The sequence below is a fragment of the Homalodisca vitripennis genome, chromosome 1, assembly GCF_021130785.1.
Source record: "Homalodisca vitripennis isolate AUS2020 chromosome 1, UT_GWSS_2.1, whole genome shotgun sequence".
Lineage (NCBI taxonomy): Eukaryota > Metazoa > Arthropoda > Insecta > Hemiptera > Cicadellidae > Homalodisca > Homalodisca vitripennis.
In genome coordinates, this window is record NC_060207.1 from 92214839 (window position 1) to 92241173 (window position 26335).

At 33.8% G+C, this 26335-nt stretch overlaps 1 protein-coding gene across 8 annotated transcripts in view; it reads right to left on the bottom strand.

Moving 5' to 3' along the window:
- Positions 1 to 26335, bottom strand: part of LOC124366619 (Down syndrome cell adhesion molecule-like protein Dscam2) — a 191096-nt gene that overhangs the window by 56806 nt on the left and 107955 nt on the right. For all 8 annotated transcript variants that reach the window (XR_006922839.1, XM_046823250.1, XM_046823238.1 and 5 more), the window contains 2 exons: positions 10748 to 11086; positions 8740 to 8901 (listed from right to left, as the gene is read on the bottom strand). Coding sequence is in view for 7 of the 8 variants with exons in the window: in XM_046823250.1 (XP_046679206.1) it covers positions 8740 to 8901; positions 10748 to 11086 (501 nt within the window). In the remaining variant the exon portion in view is untranslated. The remainder of the gene's footprint in view (positions 1 to 8739; positions 8902 to 10747; positions 11087 to 26335) is intronic.

Consider the following 26335-nt stretch of genomic DNA (forward strand, 5'->3'; position numbering starts at 1 on the left):
GAAGATTGTCTAGGTAGAGTCCCCAGAAAAAACTTCTAGTCTCTAAATCTCGATTTAGTCAACTGGTAAAGTGATAAATTTGAAAGAGATCCCAATCTACATGCAGCATATTCACAATTCAAATTCATGAATGATATGTATGAAGCAACTTGGGCATATGAGATGACATAGAGGTGGAGTCCAAGAAAGCCCAAACGTGAAGCCAGTTGGTCCAGAGTGATTATATTTAGAGATCCCAATCTACCTGTCGTTAGAGAATGAAATGTTAGCTGAAGCACTAGGGCATCAACAACCCACGTGAAGTCCAGTGGGCCTTGTATTTGATGCTTACCGGCCTAAAAGGCACAGTACATTACCAACATTGAAAAGGTCAAGAGATTGTATTTGTCTCTTTTTCAAATGATGGTTCCTTTCGATCAGTGGCATACATCTGCTTCTCAAGTGCAGATTTTGAAACTGCATAGTTGGTCCATACCATTGTACATACGTCCATTAAGTGGCAGATACATCTTATGAGAAAACAACTTGGATGTACACCGCCAGGTATACATTGGAGACAAAGTGAAGAACAACTGGACTTACAGCAGATATAGTTCATATATGGAGTAAAAGGAAAGATCAGACCTCAGCCAGCAGTACCCTCTTTGCAGTTCAACTCCATCACCATTACAGATGAGAAGCAATCAGGGACCATATCCTCCATACTACTCACAGCGAAGATGAACGATCAAAGTCATAGGATTTATATCAAGATGTTGCTATCACTAGGTACAGGTGCATTCTATGTCAGATGATCGAGGTGACCCTCCAATCATCACTCGAGGACGCTAAAGTCATTCCAAACTCAACATATGCCTATATCGACATCAATGCTTAACTTTCCTATGGAGGATTTAATTTAAAGAAAATGACAGGTGCAAAAACACTTCGAAGGACGCTAAAGGATTGTTTGGACTTCCAAACACAAATGTTGGATAAAAATCAGGAGCGGATTTAATAAGAGAAAAAAATTAAACAGTAACAATTATCGATTAGGAATTGTTAGGACCGAAAAACCATCAGATAAACAATAGGCGAAAGCCACATGAACTCAAAAGATAATCTAGTAACCTAAGTTACGAATCTAATGAAAGTATAGCACAGGGTATATTATCCAAAATGGACGTTCTAGGGCTCAGTCATGAGACCGACATAGTTCCAGTTTTACGCCATCCCAACTAGAAACGATTCATGCCCATGGACTAGAGTTGTGGGTACAGAGATCTGCAGTTGTAGGAATCTGCTTCTGTCAGCATGGATCTTAGCCATTTGAAATTTTAGACACTTTCATGCAAGAGACTTGTGAAAGAGAGCTTCTGAAGGTTGGGATGAAATATACATTCATGCAAGAGTTTGAGGATGTTCTTCCAAATAGACATCGTGGGTTGTTGGGACAGCCTCAGACAACAGCTCTTCAAACTTCGTAGATGTAATACGACAACACAACAGCTCTCAATACAAGGTGACGGCAAATAACAAAGGACACAACAGGTTCACGCAATCACGCAAAAAAAGATACATACATGTGACGCCTCACCACTTCCTCAGCAGTCCATTCCTAGTAAAGTGAGTATTGTGGTGTACATACGCGAACTGACGGATACGCGAGTGATACGGACACAATATGTATTGGATACTTGGCTCAAAATTAAAGTGTGATGACACTAAAATATGTCTAGGTGATCACAAAGAAAACCATTCAAGAGTTCTGGCATATTCCGGATCAGCATCAAAATTGGGAAAGTCGTGCCCGCGCTGCCTACTATCGAAAATTATTAACTAAAGAATTGGATGGGATACTGGCATAGTTAAAGTTGATTGGATACACATCGACCCGACTCCAGAGTAGTAGTTCTGAGTCTTGGATCACTTCATCAAGCATCAAATCCGAAAAAGAACAAATTTACGTTGCTAATCGGGTGAAAAATTAATACATTGACGACGAAGACTGTTCGAAATATGTAGTGAATGGAGGCTCACGTAAGAACCACGACAAACCAATCTGATAGCAAGATTTCGATATCATACAGGTATTATCCAGATTCAAAAAAAATTATTGGTGGTCATGGCCCAGACATTGGAGTTGGTTAATACAAAATTTCTAGTGAATGGCCCAACAAATTGATTTGAGTACCAATTTTTAGAGCTAACAGAACAAAAAACTAATACCCAAACTACATTGGTTACAGTCAGCAGTTCTTAGCAATAGATGAATCAGATGTTGCAGCCAAAATACATCATCTTTAAGCAAACTCACAAGAGTTAGCGTTATTGTCTTAGGATTCCATTAACTACAGAAAGAATTCAACCAAGCAACACTTACAAGGTCATTCAAACTTACAGAAGAGCTCGCAACTATGCCTTAACAGGAAAATTTACATTGAGCAGAACAGAAATCATTCATAGGGAATTGGAAGGATTACAGGCCCAGATATAGGAGGAAGGAAAGAACATGGTGGAAATTAGGAAAGGACAGTCCATTTTTTTGGTTTGGAAACTCTTTTTTTGAGTTCACCGAGAAACTCATTACGGGAGGTTTAGGGCGGGAATTAAAAACATGCAGAAATCAAATAGATCATGCAGAAAACAAAATATTGGATCCATTACAAAACATACAACCCAATCTACACCATATCAAGTCACTTCGAAGAACTTATTTTTCGTCATGGGTCCATCAGAGAACTTCTGTATGCAAGCGCACCTCAACTGCTGCTTGGCATCGTTGCGGCAACGATATTGGCCCCTTAATGGACGAAACTTTTAATGCATGAGCATGAACCACACCACAGTTGCGTTCAAGTGTTTTAAGGCTAATCCAAAAACGCAGAATCAACCTGCAGATGGGTGATCTATACCCTCAGATCGAGTACGCCCCATGTCGACCTTTCAGTACCTATATGGAACATACTGGCACAACTGATAACAGCGGCCCAGTATTTATTAAAGCCATCAAACAGGCACTGAATCAGTCCTACATCCAGTAGATATTACATAAGTGATATTTGTAGTCATACAATCGTCGAAAGCTGTAACATAGTGAAGTATTGGTATTGCAACCAAAGCTGGTACATTTAGAAGTTGACATACAGACAAGACAGGTGAAGATCATTTAATAGTAATGAAGCATTCAGGAGATTTATTTCACGACGAAGGAAATGTTTACAAACATGTACTCGGCGGACAATGGGAATTTTTTTACCAAATTTCGTATGGCGCAGAGAGATTCGTAGCTTCGCGCAGGCATCAAGTTCTGATTACTTCGAGTTACGAAGAAACATCAGCAGATCTGTTTATCAGAGAAGAAGAATCAACGTCTCAGAAGATCGATCGAAGAATCAACGATTAATAAGTCGGCACATGGCACTTCATTCCACCCCTTCGGATCCCCTTCATTTCGGCAGGCTTATGGGGAAGCTGCATGTTCGAAGCTGCTGTCAGTGAACAATCTTTTGACTGAACGACGAGTTGTTAGACCAACGCCTTCACTCACTCACCTTCGAGAATTTATTTTACCATACTTTAACAATGATTGAAGCTTGCTCTCTGAAATCCTCTGCACTCCCCTTTCCCCACTAAACCAAATGACCTTTCACCATTAACCTGGTCCACCTCTTCACCATTAACTCACTGCGTGTGATCCTTTACCACTGGTGCAACCGATCCCATTTGTTACGACCATTTGTTACATTACAATTAAACAGATTATAACAGGCTCACATTGGCAGAGGACACAGCAGATTGCGCAGCACTTTTTGGACATCTGGTCCAAAGAATATCTTCTCTTACAAACAACGGCACTACAAGTGGAGATCAGAAAGCAGCCAACATCCAGCTCAAATCAACTTAACTTCTCCTGAAAGAAGACAACTTGCCCCCTCTCAGTGGGGTTCACAGGTCCGAGGGTGGTGGGGTCCATCCTGGCAGCGGACCATAATAGGATCCGACTAGATCGTCGCCACCGTAAAAGTGACGTCGTCTGCCACCTTCAGGATCGTTTCGAGCAGTCAACACAGTATCCTCCCCTAGAACTATCCTCCCCCTAGCAACCTAAAAACAAGTTGTAAGTGTAATCAGATCGAGTGTCAATGTCGTGCTCAGTGGTAAATACTAATATCATAGTTCAAGAGTTTAATCCTACATTTACCATCATAGTGACCTGAAGGGTCAGTGTACTCGAAATAGTCAAATAGTTTCCCGTTGTATAGCATAGCTTAGTTTATACATCAATAGCTTAGATTTTCAAGTAAGTAGTAATTTTCAAGGTTAAGTTGACAGTAAACATCCATTTGCAGGCATTTGTAGTTCTATTTCAGTCGTGGGTATTATACTCAACCGTGTCATCAATTCACATTACAATTGTCTATAGTTTCAATTGTGTTTAAAACAAGATTGAGTTATAAGAGTTGATTTCATTTCGTGTTTCAATTTCATCATTTTCATTCAATCAATTGTTCCATGTCTATTGTTGTGTATTATAAACTGTGTATACTAAAGTAAACGTAAATTAGATTTTTCACTTTAATTATCCTTGAGTTCTGCTAAACTACCATGTTTAAGTTTTTGTCTTGTATTCATACTTTTTATAGATTTATATTTTGATTAGAATTGTTCATTGTTTTAACTCTGTTTAAAAACTCATTCCCATTGTTTACGTTTAGTAGAACGTATTAGAATTGTTAGATTTTCACCATTAATTCAAATAAATTAGGTCCTTGAATCAATATTTAGCTGCTAGAAATTTAGAAATGTTTAATCGGCTCTTATTTGTTTGTACATTCAATAAATTATTGTCATCAATATTTGCATATTTTGATTAGCAGTTCGCATGCCGGTTTTAGTTTCCAAAGAATATATTTGTCTCTAGTTTAGTATCTACAGTTAGTTTATATATTGTAATTTAATTGTTAGGGTTTGTGAAAAATCCACATTTGCTTCAATTTAGTTTTACGGGTAAATTCCCTGTTTAGTTTTATTATTGACAAGGTTATGTTCAAGAGGGGAGGTCTTAGAGTGAGTTCTTGTTTCTCTAATATTTGGGCCCGGACAATGGTCGAGGCGACTTTGGAGTTCCTTGTTCTCAGGGGCACACCCATGAGTTAGCAGGTGCCTCACGAACCAGAGGCTTTCATGGCTCCCCCTTAGGTATTATGAGTAGTGGCCTGTAGTATCTTACCGAACCAGTGCTGTATTGATAGAAGGGGAGAAGTTTCAAAACTCCACCCAGGTTTAACTCACACCCCGCCTTCAGTAGATATACGGTGGGGCAAGGGGGCTGGTAGGGTATAAGAGTAATCTTCGTTAGTCAGGGCCGTGGGAGGCGAGACAGAGCTTTCACTCCATTGTTAGAGGGGCCTTCCAAGGGAAAACAGAACGAAGGTCTCCTCTCACTCTAGTCAGTTCTTCATTGTACTCCGGAGGAGGAGCGCCCTCACGCACATCCGAGCGCAGATCACTTTACTGGGACAAGGGCCTGAATACGATCATTCCTATACATAGTTAGGACGTAGGAGTAGGCACAAGCTTTCTGTATCAGCCGCCAGTCCTGTATTACTAATAACAGTCCGCTTATTCCTACAACTAATTATATCCCAACTCATTTTAGTGTTAGAGTAAATACAAGTCATTTCGTTCAAAAACAAGTGTCATTTATATCATACATTACCAGTACAGCTGCAAGGCCCGTCATGCGCGCCGCCAACAACACAGGTTTGTTTCTGCAATGTAACATGAAATTTATAATAAATGTTTTACTGACTATCACAAACGAATAATAACAAACATTTACCAGTGTAAATATGAACACATTATTATATTTACTATTCTTCACTTTGGCAGGTGATTAAAAACACATTTACTATCTACTAATTAGCCAGGTCTATAAACATAATAGATAATAGCGGTTTAAATGAGTTGTCAAGACCATTTGGGAGTAACCCGGAGTTATTTTCGAAAAAGGAATACTCCTATATGTTAACCAGTGACCTTAAGAATGTCAAAGTAAAAGTTTAGTACAATTGGTCACGAGTAGTGTTTGCGTGATCGTGTAACAAATACATACAAACATAAAGAAAGACACTTTTATATTTGTATATAATAGTATATATAATGCATTATACTACCTCTTCACATTAACAAGGCTTAATGATAGTAATTATTTAAACTCTCTAGACTTTTTTGTTACTGTATTTGAGCGATCAGGTCAAAGTAATGTTTTATATCGTAGACTTTTTCATCGTATATTGTCATGCTTGTACACTTTTCTCCGACATTTTCTTTTTTTTTATGTAAAAGTTTTAATTAGACATTTGTAGTATGATTTATTGAAATTTGTTCTGATATATTCATTCCTGATTCATTGCTTAAGTGCCAACAAAATCTAAGCTGAAAAATAAGGTTTTTATTATTTTTTATCAATTTATCAAAAGTAGAATACCATTTATCTGTGGAAGCAATTAATTTTTATTGAAATCAGATTTAAATTAAGTACATCATGTTTATCGATAGTGATATAGTCAAAACTTTAATAGTTACTTTGTACATAGAAATAACCGTTCAATTTTATAAGATGAGACAATAGGAGCAGATCAAAATACTTCTACCAGTTGTAGGTGTACTAACAAAGTTATAGTTAGCGTTATTTGGCAATACTGACAAAGTTTATTTTAAAACCAAAAACAAGGTTGAATTTCGTTATGTGGATTGTACAACTGTTTAAAGAGATGGCTTCACCAATTAAATTTTGTTTGACAGTTCTTTTGATACCTATAGAGAATCTGCAATAGAATTAAAGATTACACACAGGTAGCCTAATGTAACAATCAATTCCTTGTATAGGAAATGTATTTAGTGGGCGATCTGGTAGTGTTAAGAGCTGGTTGGATGAACGTGCGATAAAAGGTTAAATTCCTGTTCTTTCAAGTCCCGGTCAACCTCCAGAATAATTGTTTTCTACCGAATTTTGTGGGGTGACGATGTATCAGCAATTCATGTAGTTGTATAAATTCTTGGATACATCTTTAGTAATAGATAGTGAATATAAAGGGATTATTAGATGTACTGACCTTTAAAACACTTATTTGGCTGCTTCTACAACAAATCGGGTAAGTTTTCTAAGAAAAGGGTAAAAGAGTATTTGGCTGTTTTTTATTGCTACATTTAGTTCACTTTCGTTCGGATTCCAAAACCAAAGAGAGCTTGTCTAAAGCTGCGACACTTATGAAAGAAACATGTTGTACCTCTTAACTATGTGTATAAAACCATTACTCTCATAAATAAAAATTATCCACTTAATATTTTGCTAAGCGCTAATCTATAGAACGGCTAAAACAATTCTGTTAATTATTTTTGTAATATAATCTTAAATATACGAGAAAGGTTTGGAAAAAGAAAAACATTCGAACGAACGTTTTTAAAATTTAGATGAATGGTAGTATTTACGTTTCATATTACTAATTTCACAAAACTTTAAATTCGTTAAAGAGGCCAAAACATGTTTTTGCATTTACACAACACATTTTATAACACTGTTTGATCAGTAGTGCTGCAGGTATCAGAGGCAACGCTAATGTCTAACCTTTACTGTAGATTGTGCCAGTGATGAAGTTAAAACATGAAATGCATTGTAAGTACTGTTTACATAATAGAGTATAAGAATTTAACAATGTTTTAAAACCAACTTTATTAAACAAAGCTGTGAATGTTATTACATACTCGACACTAGCGGCCTTCATTGCAATTTGATATAGCATTTTTACAGTGGCTCAAGGGAGACAGAGAAATGAACACTATCATGCCACACAATTCGTTATTGCCCTTACAATAGTTCTAAAAATTATAAGACTTATACAACACAAAATCTTGTAAACGATTATTTTGATATGTCACATGAACTTAGTAAGGATATCTTATTTATACCAGAAGTCTACCTATTTCGCCGCTTGTATGTTTAGAATATTTTTAACCGTGATAGGTTTCTGAGAGCTACATATTATGTATATACGTTTTTCATCTGGGCTACAAGAAAAACTCAACTTTGGTACCGTAAGTAAATATAAACGGCCGTAAGTAGACACATTTTGATCCCAGCTGGCTTATATATATATATATATATATATATATATATATATATATATATATATATATATATATATATACTGTATATTTATACAAACTCAACTATTGTCCTGTAAATATCTTAGACTGGAAACATATGACAAGGAATGGAAGTAAACTTTTTTTATCGGAGTAGATTTCCTAGACCCGAGTACTTATTTCTACTTTTCTTACTGGAGGAAACAAGGCAAACAGACGTGACGTCGGAAATGTAATGAACTCGAATCTAAAATGCTCATACAAGCTCAAAACATGATATAAAAGTCAGGTAAAACTCTGATCCTCTAACATTGAAGTAATGTGTAACAGATGAATGCCTACTCATCATCAAAATTTCAAAGGGATCCACAATATTACATCGTAAGTGATTTTACTTATTTTTAGGCATATAAATCCTTTGAGACTGAATATTGCGTACGTGCCAACGTGTAACTACTAGTTTTCAAATCAATTAGTACAGCGTAGTAATTAAAGTTACTGCTAAAATTTAAAAAAATCATACATTATCTACTTGTTATCCGAACTAAGAATCAATACAGTTTGGAATCGTACTGAGATTCATTCTACCCTCTCACTACTAGTACTCACCTCCTTGTAGGGAAGGATATATGAAGAAGCTAGGTTCCTGTACCCAGGAAACAACTTTGACCATGTCCCTGACAGACCGGTCTACTACGCACTGTAGTATAGCGGTGCATCCTCTAGCAGCCCCTAGGACCTCCACGGCCACCTTGTAAGCTTGTGTTACCACTGTAAACAATATATTCAATCTAAGTCAGTAAATAAAATATATGTACTCTCGGCATATTGAAACAAATTAAAAACACAAATTATCTCTCTGCCAATTTGAAACCACTGAGTTTCTAACTAATTTTATTTTATTCATCTTCTTCCTAATTTCTATATTCAAATTTTAGTCACTAAGAACTTATTAAATGTTAGACTTTTAAGGTTTGATTAGTTAAATAAATAAAATACTTTAAAAACATTAAAAATTGTAATTTTACTGTATAAAAAAAGAGAATACTGTAGAAGTTATTGTTGTACATAGAGAGCGCTAACTCCTGTAGTAACATAACACGTTACGTATAAAGGTATCAGCGGCATTTATAACATAACGTTTATAACACTCAGCCGCTATCTGTATTCTGCAGACGCCTCGTCTCCTCACTTAGCTGTTTGTACATTCACTCACCTCATTTCGTGATTCGACTACATTTGCTGCACCATCTCTCACTTTATAATTTAACGTTTTAAGACGTAATTCATACGGATCATGCTGTATGTTTTTGTAAAGCATTTAGATAATTTGTTCCAGTTATTAGTAATTTCAGAGAGAAAAAAAAGTCGTGTTTAACACTATAAATCATGTTTTAAGTTAATTTTTCATTTCTGAAGCGAGGAGACACTTAAATGTGAATTTAGTTTGGGGCTGGGACATTGCGGTGTATTGCAGAATCTCCCTCAATTACACTGAAGTTGTACATTATTTTGTGTGACATATTAACAAACCAACTAAGTAATATCTTATTAGGAGTACAAGATTTATTTTATGATGATTAGAACCGTCCATGGAATCAGAGTTAGATTTTTATTCCAACGGCCAATTGCGAGTGATCTCAATAGTAAATTTTGAAATCTATGAGTAAATTTGAAGGTAGACTTCATAGTGCGTGCCTAAGACAGCGGTACAAGATATAACATGAATATGAAAAAAATATACCAAAGGTTGCAAAGATCCTACTCCATGATAAGGGTATCAGTCAACTACGTCTTTACGAAAAGTATTGAACTTACTGATTAAAAATGTCCATTATTATTATAAAATATTTTTACTAAATATTCAAAACCCATATGTGAATTAATTCCGTGAACAATACGTTTACGTTTAAGGCTATCGCCTTAAAAATATATAAATGTTAAACTTAAAAGTTGTCAATGTACACGATTTCTAAAGCCGATGTTGTAACTTTAATCGCCCCATTCAATTTAAACTGGGTATTATTAAAGACAAAAGTTCCACTAAGATAAATTTGAAGACCTTATCAACATGCCCAGTGGTTTCATCCCAAACGCTTACATAAGCACATGTAGTTGAAGTTTCTAAAGAGGCTAAAAGTGCTTACATATGTCAGTACATATTGAAATTAGTATCTATTGATAGTTTCAGATAAACTAAATATTTGGTTTGGTACTAATTGTATTGGTAAAGGTGAACATGGAATAATCGTATATCAAACCTCTAGACAGATCAGGCAAAACAGAACAATCCAGGTGTTCAAAATAACGCTTGTAGTGTTTAATTACTAAATTGAAAAATGAAAAAAACCAGTATGTTATAACTTTTATCTAGTAAGGCCTTTTGATAGCGAAGCTAACTTTCGATAGAAAGGTTTCGCAAAATAAAAAGTATTAGTATTAGTTGTTCGCTTTTTGACTATAGTGATTACATTAACTATGTAGTCACTATATTCATTTAACAATATATTCTATTAACAATATAAGTTCCATCTTCAACTTTACTACTAAACTTATATGTCACACATCTCACTCAAGACTATGAAATAGTATAAAGTAGTTTTCAGACTAAACTTACCCGCTCTGACTTGTACGTCACGGCTGAGGATCCTTCCGACGGCGTTCTGCGCGACGCAGCGATATACAGTGTTGTGGATATCCTGACGATACGCCTCTGCCGAGAACGGTAGAAGGACAAGGGTTCCATTACGGAGAACCCGGCGGACACCAGGCACGTCACCCACTGAGTTCCCATCCACGGACAACCAGTCCAGGGCCGGCGGTGGACTGCCGGACGCTGAACAGTCCAACCAACCCCCGCTGGAGTTGCTGAATTCCAGTTTGGAGGGAGGTTCCATCAGGAAGCTGGGTCCCCGCAAGTGGTGAAAGTCCCCGTCCGCCAGTGACAGAACGATCCCTGGAAAAAATATCCGCTGTTATATTGTTATTTGACAAAAATTATTTAATTCCCTACACTCGAATTATAAAAAGTGTCTAGAGTTCCTTTAAACGCCCCATTTAATATAACTCATATTCCTGCTATATATTTTCTTCTTTTATATGGTTTCACAGAATTACGAGTGATTCTTTGTTTTTGACGATGGATCGTGAAAGAAAGAGGACTTTTGCCATTGTTCAGAGAAACAATTATCACTGTTTTGACACAATATATGAATATATATATTATGTGTCAAATATATCAGTGTTACTGATCGGTGGCAAATAACAGAAAAATTTATTTTCTTTACCAATGATTTTGTTAAACTGTATAGGATTCACTTTGTTACTCAGGATAACAGCAGTTTTCCAGCTGCTTCTAATTTAGATAGTACTTACAAATTGTATCTTAGAGACGAAAACGATGTAGTGGGAATAAATTATAGATTAGATAAAACAATAAAGTTCGAGATGTTCATTACAATTTATTTAATACAATTCTAGACCGGCAAAGTAAACATTGCAGTAGAGTATAAAGAACAAGGTTAAGCACTTTGTTGAATTTGTTGGTTTTTGGATCCTATTAAGAATGTAATATTTCACTCATTCACCACAATGTCAGAATCTTAATACCTTTAGTAGACTAACCACCTCGTCCAACCGGGTATAGGTGGAAATCACTAATCTTTCATCATCCTCAAATTATTTTATGTAATTTACTCCATTATATGAAGGTCATATATTATGTCCAAAGTAGTAGGACCTTGTATTCGATCCACCAAAATCAATCAATCAATCGATCAATCAATCAAATCTTTATTGCGAAGACATGGTTTTACATGTATAGCAAACGTCAGTTTTTCTATAACTAAAATTTTTCCATTTACCCTACATAAAATCAGAATACAATTCAGCACTCATTCATTTTCCATGCACTCGCGAATTTTTCCACCTTCAGCGACGTAGTTAATCTTCTGATTGGGCGGTCTCCCAGTTAAATGCCAAAAACTCGTTGACATCATAAAACGCTTGTGATGTCAAAAAGCGTTTTGAACGAGTTTTGAGCGCCTTGGGCGTTTTAGCATGTTTGATAAAATTCGGCAGCTTGTTGATGAAATGAACACCTGCCTATGAGGGCAGATGTTCATAAACCACCGTTCTGTGTTTACCAGTTCGATAGCTATCTTTGTCTCTGGTCTAATATGAATGTTTGTCTCGGCCACTTATCTTGACACATTTAGACATACAAAACAGAGTTGTTTCGGAAATGTAGAGACCCGGCAGAGTCAACACCTGCAATTTTTTGAAGGTTTCTCTGCAAGACTCTCTGAAATGCAAATGTGTGATTAGTAGAATCGCTTGTTTTTGCAATTTTAACACTTTCATCAACTGGTTGTTTGCACAATACCAATCCGTAGCAGATGGGGGTAAATCAAGCCATAATAAGCCGTCATTAGAACCTGAGTAGGGCAATATTGGCTAATGACCTCAAAACATAAATGCCTGAGGATAGTTTGGCCCAAACATGGTCAATGTGATCGTTCCAAGTCAACCCTCGACCCAAGTGTATTCCAAGGAACTTCGAGCTGTAGACCTTTTCTAGTATGAACCTGCTATCATGATGGCAGGGCCACACTCCTGAATCCAAAGTGTTCTTCTGAAAGTTGGTTGTGTTTGTTCAAAAACTGTAGCATTCTTGTCAAAAATACTTTTTCAAACATTTTGCTCAAAACTGGCAACATTGAGACAGGCCGGTAGTTATTTGTGGAATTGGGATTGCCCTTTTTGAAAATTGGGCTTACTTTTACGATTTTAAGGAGTGGGGGAAATACTCATTGTTGAAAAGATAAGTTAATCAGATTTGTTAATGGTCTCAAAATATTCTTGGAGCATTTTTTTAATACTTACATTGTCATAAAATTTAGATCATTTGACTTTTTAACTGGGAGCTGCTGAATAATTCGATCGAGCTCTTCTTCAACGACAGGTGCCAATGCAAATAAAACTGGACTCTGTCTTCGTATGAAATTTACTTGAGACTGTAATGGTCGAAGATCTAACTCACAAGCCACAGAGGCTAAACATCTGTTAAACTCATTCGCCAACCCCAGAGCATCAGTCACAAGTCTGTTTCCAGTAAGAATTTTTATTACTTTAAATAGTTTTTCTTTATTGTTTATGATGTCCCAAACAGTTTTTGAAACGTTTTTTTGAATAAATTATTACGTTTTGTAATCCATTTTTTGTTCGTCTTTTTCGGACAAACTCCGATTGTTTTTGTAGGACAGCACCCATTTAGATGAAAAATCAAGATTTCGTTAAACATTTAAAACTGCTGTTCTACGGGTTGTGATGAATTTAGAAAAAATTTAATTGTTCTTTGGAAAGGGAAGTGTTGAGAAGAGCAATGTTTTTAGGCCTTATGTATCTTACTGTGTTGATAATTTTGGGCTCCCTTTCAATTCTCTTGCCATTAATAATTATAGTATCTTGGCCGTAGTGGTCCGAGATTGCTTTGTTAACCACGGACACTGCGATGTTTGGAATATTTGAAATGATGTTGTCTATGGCTGTCTGAGTTGTTGCAGTTACTCGCGTCGGAGTCGTGATCAACAACTTCAGGCCAAAAGACTTCAGCAGATTCACAAATCTTTTGGTGATTGGATGTCTTCACTTCCGCTGGGAGACCTGTAAATTCCAATGATGAAAAATGTTGAATTGTCTAATCAGACAAAACTTCAATCGAAGTTTGATACCACTGCTTCAAAATCTCGTTCAACTATTTCCTAAATTAGAAAATGAAGAAAATAAGAATAGATTTTTCAAAAAAATAGCAACTCCTCCTCCTTTGGAGTGGTGTCTGCAAAAAACGTTAGCCAATTTGTAATTTGGAATTGTGCAGAAGAAAATATTCTCGCTGTTAAACCCCGTTTTCAGTCACAACAAGGATATCTGTTTCCTGGTCTTTACTCATCAGTTGGATATCATTCAGTTTGTTGGTGGCAGATTGACAATTTTGGTGAAGCAGTCGTATTTTTGGACCAATATATTTCCACCCAACATAAATGCCTCAGATAATTCCACTCTGAAAAATAGTATGGTGCAAACCAATTTTAACGTTAGCTTTGACTAATATAAAATAGAGATTCAGAAAAAGGTTAAATTCATTTTTCAATTCAGCGACTTTAAATGTCCGTCAATATAATTTATCTTAGAATCTGTCATGCATCAAAATATATGAAACAATCTGAAGTATCAATATGATACGCATACGTTTTAAGTTAAATACGAGAGAACGTTCATTAAAAATCTTTTAATTCATTCAAGACTTTTAATTATTTGATTTTCAATCTAAGATGCGAGCCAAGGAACGGCAATTTCACAAAGTGCCCAGAAACGCCACATTTGGTTTTGATGTTCATATCAGGCTAAGCTGCTTTTAGAGACTGAAACGTACGCTGGGGGATGGAAGTATGGGAGGCATTATTCTGAAGAAGGTTCCGTATCAAAGGCAGCTTCATTCCGACGAGAGGAGGGTCCGCCGTTTGTAACACCAGCACTATTGTAGTAGCAGAGTGTAAGCTCTTGAATGGCGCCAAAACGTAAAGCCTTTTGTGAAACGAAACTACAAACAGCTCTTAGATAAAATGAGTATGCTTTCATATAATTTATTATTTATATTTACAAGACTAATTCATCATAACTTTTTTTAATTGAAATTTACATAACATTCAGTATTGTTAGCTCCAGTATAGGGGTAGAGGAATTGTAGTATTGTTAGCAAGGTTATACCTGTTTATATCTGGAGTTACAGAAAACGTTGTGAAGGTATTCAAATACAAACATAAACACTTAATATTAATTAAAAATACATATCATACAATATATACAGAGTGTCCAAAAAGTCCCGGGTCGGTTAAATATTTTTCAAAATATTTAAAATAGTTTTTAAATATTTACAAAACCTTACACAAAGTTACTGGACATAAAAATCTATTTTATCACATATTCAGTGATCCGCTACTTCCTCAGGGAGGCGGCCCGTTAGGAGTCAGAAGAAAATCTTAAATGTAAGCATAGGTTGATATGCATATCAAATAAAAGGTCTTTATTAGTAGAGTACAGAGCCGCAAACCCGACCTCAAACGGATAACCGAGTCAAAAAAGACAGCCGTTCAAAGATGGTTAATGTAAAAAATACATTGATGAGCTTTTTGATTTTAACTTTACTAACCCAAAACTGTTTACAATTGAATCAGTCATTTGAGAAACACCTCATGTCCATTTTTTGGGTATATTTTCATATACGGTACTCTATACTCGTGACCTTCCTAGACATTGTGATGTGGCATTTTAACAATGGCTAAGGAAAAACATTGTGAACAAAGTAGAGATATTATTTCGTCTCCAAAACGTATAATCATAATACTGAACTAAGTCTCATCATGGTAGAAGTAAACTGTTTATAAGGTTCAGCTAATTGAAACACACCAATAAATCTGCAGCGAAAGATGGGTTAAATCAACTCACAGAGGGTAATGCCTTAGATAAGTGCTCTGGCTGAGTGTTCTAATGCAGAAGGATGAAGCATGTCCAGGGAAGGGTAGGGAGGCAGGTGGGTAGATACATGGGAACAGCTGCTCCCACTTTAGTTTAGGGTAAGTGAATTAGAACAGCTGAATCTCTCTCTACGTACTGTAGCCTCAATCCTTTTCGCAGCGATATACGAGTAATTAAATCAGACATATCCCACCAAAAGTATTATTCATGATAACAAATATGGTCATATATGTTATGAATTATAAAAACGTCATATCAAATATCTGGTATTATATAAAATCTGTGAAAATTATTACTTTAACTCTCTCATTAAAGTGGTTTTCAAGGGAAATAATTCATAATTCATAAGTTTAAAAAACACACAGTTAAAAATAAAACATAAATTAATTGAAATACGTCTGATTTCAATGAAAATTGTTTCTTCTTTATTTCTTTATTTTAATAAATGTACTACATTGTATTTTCTGTACCCTTTGTGTGGGACAATAATTTGCAAAGCAAAAATGAAACAGTTGCATTCTCTCAATGGGCACGGAGAACCTGTGAACGTGGTAAGAAGTAACTGGGCAGTCCCTCATTACAGATTTAGTGACTGACAAACAGACGTCTCCTTTTCATGGTTTTAATGAGCGCCGCGAAGGAAGTCTCCTGTATCCCATGCCTCATTTTGTACCCTCGGCTGACAATCTTAAAACTACAAAGGAATTAAAATACCCAAGATAAGCCGAGTTTTTCTGCATTATGAAACATGAGTTTGACCTGAGTTGTACAATACTTATAAGAGAACAAATGATTATACTCGGAACAGAATAAATACATTTTTACAAAAGAATTTCTTAGAAAAGAACAAGAATCTGCCATAATAATTTATTACTTGCTTGCATATGTAGCTTAACTATTCACAAGATATAATTTTTAATTGTAAACTTACAATTTTGCATGAATCTACATTTCTACAGTAGGCTACTTACAACAATATTGCAAGTATGACGGTGTGTATGATAATGCACATCCAAGCATGAGATATGGTTGTGTTATTGAAGCATATCATTTAGTAGGCTGACACATTTTCTCTAAGGGATGTAAAACTGTTCGCAACAGTTTTCAAGAATGAAATGATTTACATACCTGAAATCTGGGATGTAACATCAACTAAGGTTGTTACTCGACAAGTGGTGTGACTTACTCCCACCTTGTATGAATATTAGGGAGTGAATGAATTAGGCTTTAGATTATCTATTAATAATAATCTGTAATAATTCAGTTTTATCTATTACAAGTCAATTCTAGATCAATGCTTGATTCCTAATAATATAATAAGTATCCTTGTTTCTTTTGCTTCAACTACTCAACCGATTGTACTGAAATGTTACATGGATATTCACAGGGTCTTTCGGTTAAATATAGGCCTATTCTTATTTCTAAAATCCCTCCGGGCTACGTTCAACTGATTTCAAAGCAGTTAAAATTCTCATCTTGTCCTCTAAATAAAGGCTCAACTGTTCTACATAAACATTTTATTATGACTGTACGACCATGTTTCCATTAATCTAAGTAATATTTTCAATTTATTTACATTTATAGGGTGAAAACATAAGAAAAGTAACAAGTATTTTATAAACACAATTGTGAATGTTTATATGTAACTTATTGAATTTGGTTTCCTTAGACATTGTGGTACGGCATATTTGCAATAGCTGAAGGGTCAAAAAAACGGATGCAATTTAACAAATCATTCGCTCCTGGACTAGAATTCCAGGAAACAAGCGAGCGCAGTGAGTCCGTGATTATAGTAAGTGGAATCACAAGCCAATACATTAAATGCAACCTTTATGAGAGAAAATTATTGAGGGGCCATCGCATCCTTTTCTTACTGATGAGGAACACGATACTGTTTAGATATATAAACACTAATATAATTCATAGTCAGGACCAAGGAAAGGGTATGATATAGCGAACATGGGTCCAAGAGCAAGACATTTACTTCACTGTATCATGTATTATCTTTAAATATGGATGAAAACCGTCAAAATGTAAGTATGATTGATGTTTATTCCAGTTTTATTTTCAATCAAATCATATATATCCAAAACTTAGAGTAATGTTTTTAATCCAACCTCATTACAATATTATATATGTAAGACTATATGTTGTTTCTCTGTGGCAAAATAGCAAACTCAAGTTTGGGTTCAAAATATTATAAATTTGATTTAGAAGTGCAAAATATGAAGAAAACATTATTCACAATTTTGTTTAAAACTCCAGTCCAATTAATCATGGACACGAAAATATAAGACCCAATCATATTATTCATAACTGCTTTTATTAGGAAACCTATAAACATTTAAGTTTTTCTAAATTAATATAAATTAATTCCAGTGTTCATGAAATCTTGGCAGCTATTAAGTACACGGAATTTAGCATAGGAATTGTAAACGAAGCCGCGGATATGTGCTATTGATTTATAAAAACCAGATCATAAGTACATTATCTTATATTATCTGTATTAAAGTTATATTGAAACAGGAGATGTCATATAATAAATCTTGTTTGCTTTTTCACCAAAAAAAGTGATGGAATGTTTAGATAAGAGAATTCTCAAACCATTTATAGCACAAAATACGTAAAAATGCACCATCTGACCCTACTAAATTTTTATTTTACAAATTTGAATACCTAAATAATGAACTAGTGGTATATTTATTTTATAGTTACTTCTTGTTGTGGGCATACGCTACTTTTTCCAAAATATATAAATATTATATTTATAATCATCTTTTACTTATTCAATATATACAGTAGTCACGTAAGATACAAATTCCTGTAGAAAATATGTTGAATTACCCCTTTGTTTGAACAGCAACACAAATAATAACAAAGAGTTATAATACTCTGCTCGTTCTTTTATATATATATATATATATATATATATATATATATATATATATATATATATATATATATATATATATATATATATATATATATATTCACTTCGGTTGTATAAATGCAAAAATGCTCAATTATAAACATAAATAAAACTTCTCGTTACAAATGTGCTATATTTACGTATTTGCCATTTTCAAAAAGTTATAATAAAAAATAATACAGTAAACAAATAAAATTAACATAAGTAAATACCAATTTGCGTATAAATAAACAGACATTTTTGAACATGGGTTTAAATAGCTAACAAAAATATCTTGAACTGAGAATGAATTTAGAAATCTATAGAAAAGAAAAATTAATACATAATGAATAAAATTTATCAATTCATTATTTATATATTGTATTTATCCAATATATCATTAATATATTACATATTATTAATATAATATATTAATAATATGTAATATATATATATATATAAGTTTGAATTGAATATATATATATATATATATTTATATATACATATTTATTTATTTATATTCAATTCAAACACACACATAAGAGGGAACTAAATAAAGTCAATAAAACTCTCTGAGTATGTAAAACCGTTGGAGAGTAACCAAGGATATGACTACTACTTACAGACGCAATGACATTTCCTTTGGTTATATACATGCTTCAAGGCGCAAGGAAGTTTTCATGAAAAGATTATATTAGTGTATTAAATCTAACAGTCTTCGAGTGGGTCTGATTTGCTTCTACGATGTTTAATGTTAATTAACTATAAGATTATAAATATTATTTGTTTTCCCTCTTTCATATTATTTATATTATGATTAACATCGTATCAGCACTTATTGCTCAAATTTTTACGGTTATTTTACAATATGGGTGAAAAAGTCTAAAGTTCAATAACATAAGCTCTTTATTAAAGTTTTTCCTTATCTTATTTTAGTGCCATTTGGATTGCATTGCTTCTCAATTCTTCATTGTTGTTATTGTTCAAAGTTTTTACTTGAAATAAATTTGACCATTAATAAAAACAAATAAATATAGCTGATAATGTTTAGATATTTATAAATAAAAAAATTGTCAAAACTTCTCATGCTAATGGTTTTAATCCCAATTTGTAATAGGTTATAAAAAATGTTCTCTTGATCAATAAATCTTGCAGTTTTACGCCCTTAGTTTAATCGTAGCATTATGGGTAAGGTATCGATATAAAGTTATACTTAATACACATCCAAGAAGTGTTTTTGTAAGGCATACATGTTTGTAATATTTAAACAATGAAGTACAAACAATTTAAAGAATTCTTTCTGAATTACTCATACAAATATCAAGAGGAACAATAAAGCGTTTTGATGTGTATTAGTTATATCTTATAATAAAATATTTCCAATACGGGCTACGAGTAAAAATAAGGAAGCAAATCTGCACGAGGTTTAAACATTCCTCTTACCCTCTTAATATTTTATATCGGGATGAACTATTTGATTTGGTGCACGAAAGACAGTTATATTTAATACTCGAATATTTGCTCTAACTGGCTTCTATGAAATATAGCATTTTTAACATAAGCAAGCCTGGCTTTGGAGTTCTCTTCAGGGGCTTTTATGAAGTGGCAGCCAATTACGTCGAGGGAAGAAAGAAGGAGAAGCAAAGTCAAGAGAGGGGTTGGAAGTTGTATCGAGACAGTGAATACATTTTACTTCTTTATCAACAACATAGGTTATTGTACTAAGTATTTAAAATATAGCAAGTAACAAAATATTATTTATATTTTAAAACTAATTAATTGTTTTCTTTCGTTCACTGAACATTTTTATTCAATAATATTAAGATAACATTAGTTACACATAATTTTACAAAAAACATCCCTATACATTTTAACGTGTCTCGCTGGTATGATTTTCTTTTGCGAAATATAAAAAGCAATTTGCAAGATATTGCAAGAATACAATCCTGGACAAACAAAGTCTGAGAGGTTGGAGTTTACTATTAATTTAAACACATTCATTAAAATTTATCTAAATAATACTTAAATTATAAAATACATCTTAGAAAATCTTAGTGGTTTGGGTGATATTTATTGGAAAATGCCAGTTTCAGAAATTGTTCGTTGAAATTCCATTAGTAAACCCTCCTCCTTTATCTGCGAGAAAAAAATATTAGTGTATTTAAAAAAATCAAAACCTGTAGTTTCTTTAATATTTGAAAAAGAACTGAAATTGAACTTTAAACTTTTGAAACGATTTGTGGATCATTTCTCCAAAACTGAGTTTCTCTGAAAGCACAGTTTTGTGGAACTAAAATAATAAATCCGATGAAGTTTAAATATTGACTCCATTTCCACAGTGAATATAACCATCCCTGGTACAGGCAGAATAAATAGAGACTTCATGTATATATTACATCTGGGATTAATTTTATAAGTTATTGCTCCAATGACTGGCTAGTAAGTAAGTATAACATTAAACACTTTGAAGCCTTAAATCTTTAGTGTTAAAAATACAACCAGTCTGATGTAAATGAACAATTTTGAACACTTTATACTGTTCTAAGTAAAGTAATAACCTGGAAAAAATGTGTTTAATTGTGTAAAATATTACCATATGAAATTGCTTACAATTGATATTGCAAAATAAACAAGACGGAATATTTCACAATCACTGAAGCATTCAATCAATTATATGAAGCTTATAATTTTAAATGAAAGTTGATGTTCATAAAATGGAATGAAATTGAGTATACAATGTACATTTCACACACACACACACACACACACACACACACACACACACACACACACACACACACACACACACACACACACACACACACACACACACACACACACACACACACACACACACACACACACACACACACACACACACACACACACACACACACACACACACAAAATATATATATATAAATATATGTGTATATATATAATCAATAAACATTTGGATCTCTTACTTGCCGGGTTAACATATTCCATTGACTAAAGTATTCATGGAATTGCTATACTATAATTTTTGTTACTGGAATTTGTTATTGGCCACCGTTCTTTTTAATTATAACATTAAAACTATTGACACTTTTAATGAAGTTTACGTCTGTATCGGAAATATTAATCACCAGAATTATAAACACTTATTTATTTAGATAAAAATACGTTTCCTAATAGTATAAACATCTACATACTGTGTAAGAACTCTGTAAAAGAAAATATAAGCCAAGTTTCCGATGATAAACGTAAATACTTGAGCCGGTAGCAGATTGTTTTTGTTTCAGGAAGGTAAAGGAGCCTCCACAGCGCAATTGTTTCGTTAATAATAAAGTACGTTCGCATCTCTGATCCTTCGTCCTGGGAGACCACTTTTCTGGCAGTTTACAGAGAGCTATTTGAAGTTATTAAAGTGCACTGAATGTGACTGTTCTCATGTGTACAATACATCCTTTTTTTAAATTTTCTTGCCAAATCACTGGGTACTTATCAATTTATAGTTACGTATTTTTAAATATACATTTTTTATCCAAAAATAAATCTATATTTATAATGTAATGTTGGCTCCATCTAGCTCACGTCGAGCTAGTGTGGTGGTTAACAGAGAAGTCAAGGAATATCTTATACCACTTTCCGTATTGCAGTTATTATTTAGTGTGTAAAAAAATCTTGAACCAGGAGATCAAGCATTCTTCCCGTAACAATCTGAATGTCTTGTTTTTTTATTCCGTGCCAAATTCTATAAATTAGACAAAATATTTAAAACGAATATGATGCAATGTCTGCTAAGTCTTCAGATTAATAAATATATACGCAAATAACATGAAATTTGAATATTATCGAAGATAGCAACTTTACTGGAGGGGAATCTTGGATCCCATTAGGACAGTTTAAAAATTTATTGCAAAATAGTAATGCATTTTCCTCACGAGTTGCACGTTTATTGTCAAATATTTTTCCGGTAATTAATTTTGTGCAATTATTTTTTTGTGCGAGGTTTCAGTGTTAAGCGATGAATTTACGTCCCCTCGTCAGACGAAAGAGAAGAAATTTGGTCAGAGTTTAATGGTGGTGGCTTCAGTCACTCAGCAAAATTCCATGGTTGGCAATGTACATTCATAGAAATCATTCTTGTCTGTGTAGAAATGAAGTTACATGCAATACTAAATTCCACAGATAATGTTTCACGAGATATCTTAATATGATGTCACATTTAAAATTTTCATATGATTGGACTGGGCTAGTTCATAAATTCGTTTATTGTGCTATATTCTTGATGCCATCATGGTTACATTATAAGAAGTATTTAAACATATTTTTTAGTTCTCAACTAAATCCAATAGAGTGACACGCAACACCTAGATGTATTAAATATATTAAAATGAACATTCAAGCAAAGTTTTAAGTCTACAGTTATGTTTGTTTTCTACATATCGTGCGAGCAGACGGTCAAAACGACAGTGATGCATTTTTTCAGCCCCACGATGATAGTCTAAACAGTTTATTTAGTGACAACTTTATTTAGTGATGGGTCGGAAAGCAATAAGTAATCGGAAAGTGTATTACAGACGAATTAAACAACTGAAAATGCGAGAACATACTGTACAGAACTTTTATAAATTATTCAATCGAAATTGTTATACAACAGTATTACGTAAACGAAATTTTGTAATTGTTTGATATATATTAACTGGCTACACAACCAAAGTTATACAGAAGTTATACAGAGTGTAATACGGGTTTCATTACCTGTACGGTCAAATACTAGTTCAAAATTTAAACCAACTGCTGATATGGCACTGGTTTTATAGATAGGAAGAAAGTTTTAAACTGATCATGTCATTATTATGTAGTTCTTGAAACGAATGAACTAGAATAAGTAATTGTACTTTATGTACATATAAAATCTACACAATATGGTCTATCTAATATTTCATAAAACTTGTAATTACAATTGTTCAGAAACGTCTAAAGATAGATTTAACTCCCTCCACTCATCTGAATTCACACTCTTGGATTGCTTTGATTTTGTTTCTGAAGGTGAACATAACTTATTTAACTAATGGAAAATCATATAAAATATGCCCTTACACGTGGCAAGTTTACCTCTAAGAAAATGTGACTAAGCAGAATTGAGCAACAAAGTGACGCTGCCACTTTAGTAGAGAGCATATAAATTAAAATACACCTTGTACCACCTGGGACATGCTTAAACCAATATATCTCCACGTGCATGTTACTTTACTCACTTCACATCAGTGCAGTTAAAGTGCTAACTTTGATATATTACTTCACATGAGAATTCTTGGTTTCTATATTTTATTTACGGGAGAGAGCGTTTTCAGTTTTCCTCATTAACTTTAATATAAAACAAATACAAATGTTATTACAAGTTAATTTATTGCCAAAGAAGCTAAAAACTTATTAAAAACAAATATAAAAACTAATGTGATTATTTTACAGAAACTCCAAGGGGTTTTGATGTTTTTACGGTTTAAAAATATGACATACATTTAAAAATATAATCTGTGCCAGCAGTCATAAACCTCCCTTTTATATAATGATACATTAATCATATTATTGGTTTTAACAACATCACTTACAATAGACAAAATTAATTATTTTCACTTAGTGGACTGTTTTATTACTACGGAATGCATGTGGCTTTCCACATCCATAAAAATAGCAATCTAGGATATCTTTGTTACTCTAAGAGTTTAAAGTATTCTTTTCTCAATATATGTCTCTAGAAAGATTGTTTTGTTAATTTTTTAGTTTCTAAGAATGGTCTGTTTATTATATTTTGCATGATGATATTGCATTTATACTATTTATTATTTAGGTATGATTCTATGTAAATATTAATAAAGTTCCCTATATCTTGATGTTTTTAGAAATCACTTATGGGCTTACAAATATTTGACATGATCATCATAACAAAATCGTCATAACATCAACGCTGTGCAAGTTGAACTTTGAAACTATTAGCACATGTTTGATTTGATACTTCTAGTGAAAGTAAGACATGAAATATACTTTTCTATTTCCTTTTTTGGAGGGAATATTGTAAACATAGAATTGGATATTTGTCTATGGTTTTTATACAACTAGTAACAAAATATCGTATAAAAACTTGACTTTGACCCTAACTGTACCCAAGATTTTATTGCATTACTGATATTCTTGTGTGTAAAAGTGTTGTCCTTGCATTGTAAAATAAATAAAACCCAACTTCTGTAGATATTAATCTGTCACTTTTGATACATACTAGTGAAACCGTACATCGCCGCTCGCACACCCACAGCAAACCATCAGGGAAGCGCGCGCCCATGGTGGCGAACGGGATGCCGGATCAAAACTAAACTAGGTAAAAAAAAGAACACCGTGGTCAGTATACTCAGGTTCATTTACTAAGACATAACATAGGCCTATCCAGTCAATATAAATATATATATATATATACTATAAATAAAAAAAAAAATAAATAAAATAAAAAGTGCCTGCAGTAGTATATACCTCAAACAATCCTTGTCAGGTGCACCTGCATACAAAAATTAGAAACGCCCTAATTTGAAACAAGAAATGCCAATTCCACCCGGTATCCTTCGGCTAAGGGCGGGCTCCTAATGAAATCCAAGAAATAACTAAATAATATCTAAAACTAACTTAAAATTAAATAACAAAATATAAACTATATAAATGGCAACAATAACAATAACAAATAAATAAAGAATATGAGCAGGGTATCACAGATGTTGACTAGAAGAAATGTCCATCATGGTGGCCGTCCTTCAGCAGAGCGCAAAAGCGAAGGTTCTCTGCGACCACGCATGATGGAGAGATGACAGGAGGAAATCAACTCATCTCTTGGACCTCATCAGTGAGGGGCCGTAAACTTAGCCGCACATGTCAGAAGGAAAACAGCTCAGAAAAACTAACAAAACACTTAATTAAACAAAATATTAAACTGGAGCTACTCCTAACTTGTACACCACGGCTCGGAGTCTTGACGCCACTCTACCGGAAAGGCCAAACGCCTTCAAATGGTCAGTGGCCTCTGCAGCCAATAAACCACACACACATACACTATATAAAACACACATGAGCCGGGGAAATATAGGTATTGAACCGGCTCACTAGAACAACGAGAGCGCAACACTGCCCCGCTCCGCCACTAAGGGATATACGATTTCGACCCGACGTAATCGGTGGAGAGCGTAAAGCTCTGGAGAGAAATAACTTTTTGTCTCTACTTCACCACCTCCGATATCATCTTACAAAACCTCTAACAACGCTGGGTTTCTAAGGAAACTGAGTAATGCTTCAAGTATCTTGTTTCCAATTAGAAGTATTTTATTTGCCTTTTCGGTAGTAAAGGCAACTATACCACTCTTTGAAAATTCAAAATTCTACACAAAACAACTGACCATTCTTTAATGAGCTCTTATACATTAATTTATTTATTAGTATAAAGAACTTTTTATCGATGTCCCTATATACGATATATCTTTTTTAAATATGGGGATATTTAGGCAAGAATATATTTGGTTTCCGATAACATATTGGTATAGTTTTAGGGCTTTCCTAATTTAGTTACAATAAACTTACTTAAGTTGACAGAGACCTCGTTAAGGAAGTAAGTCAGGACCTGGATAAAACTTAAAATTTCCCTCTTCTTTATCTTTGTTTGTTTTTAGTAATTTATTACTTACTGCAGTCGGAGTAACCTGATTATTCTGCCATATTCTTGTATACTTACTCCGT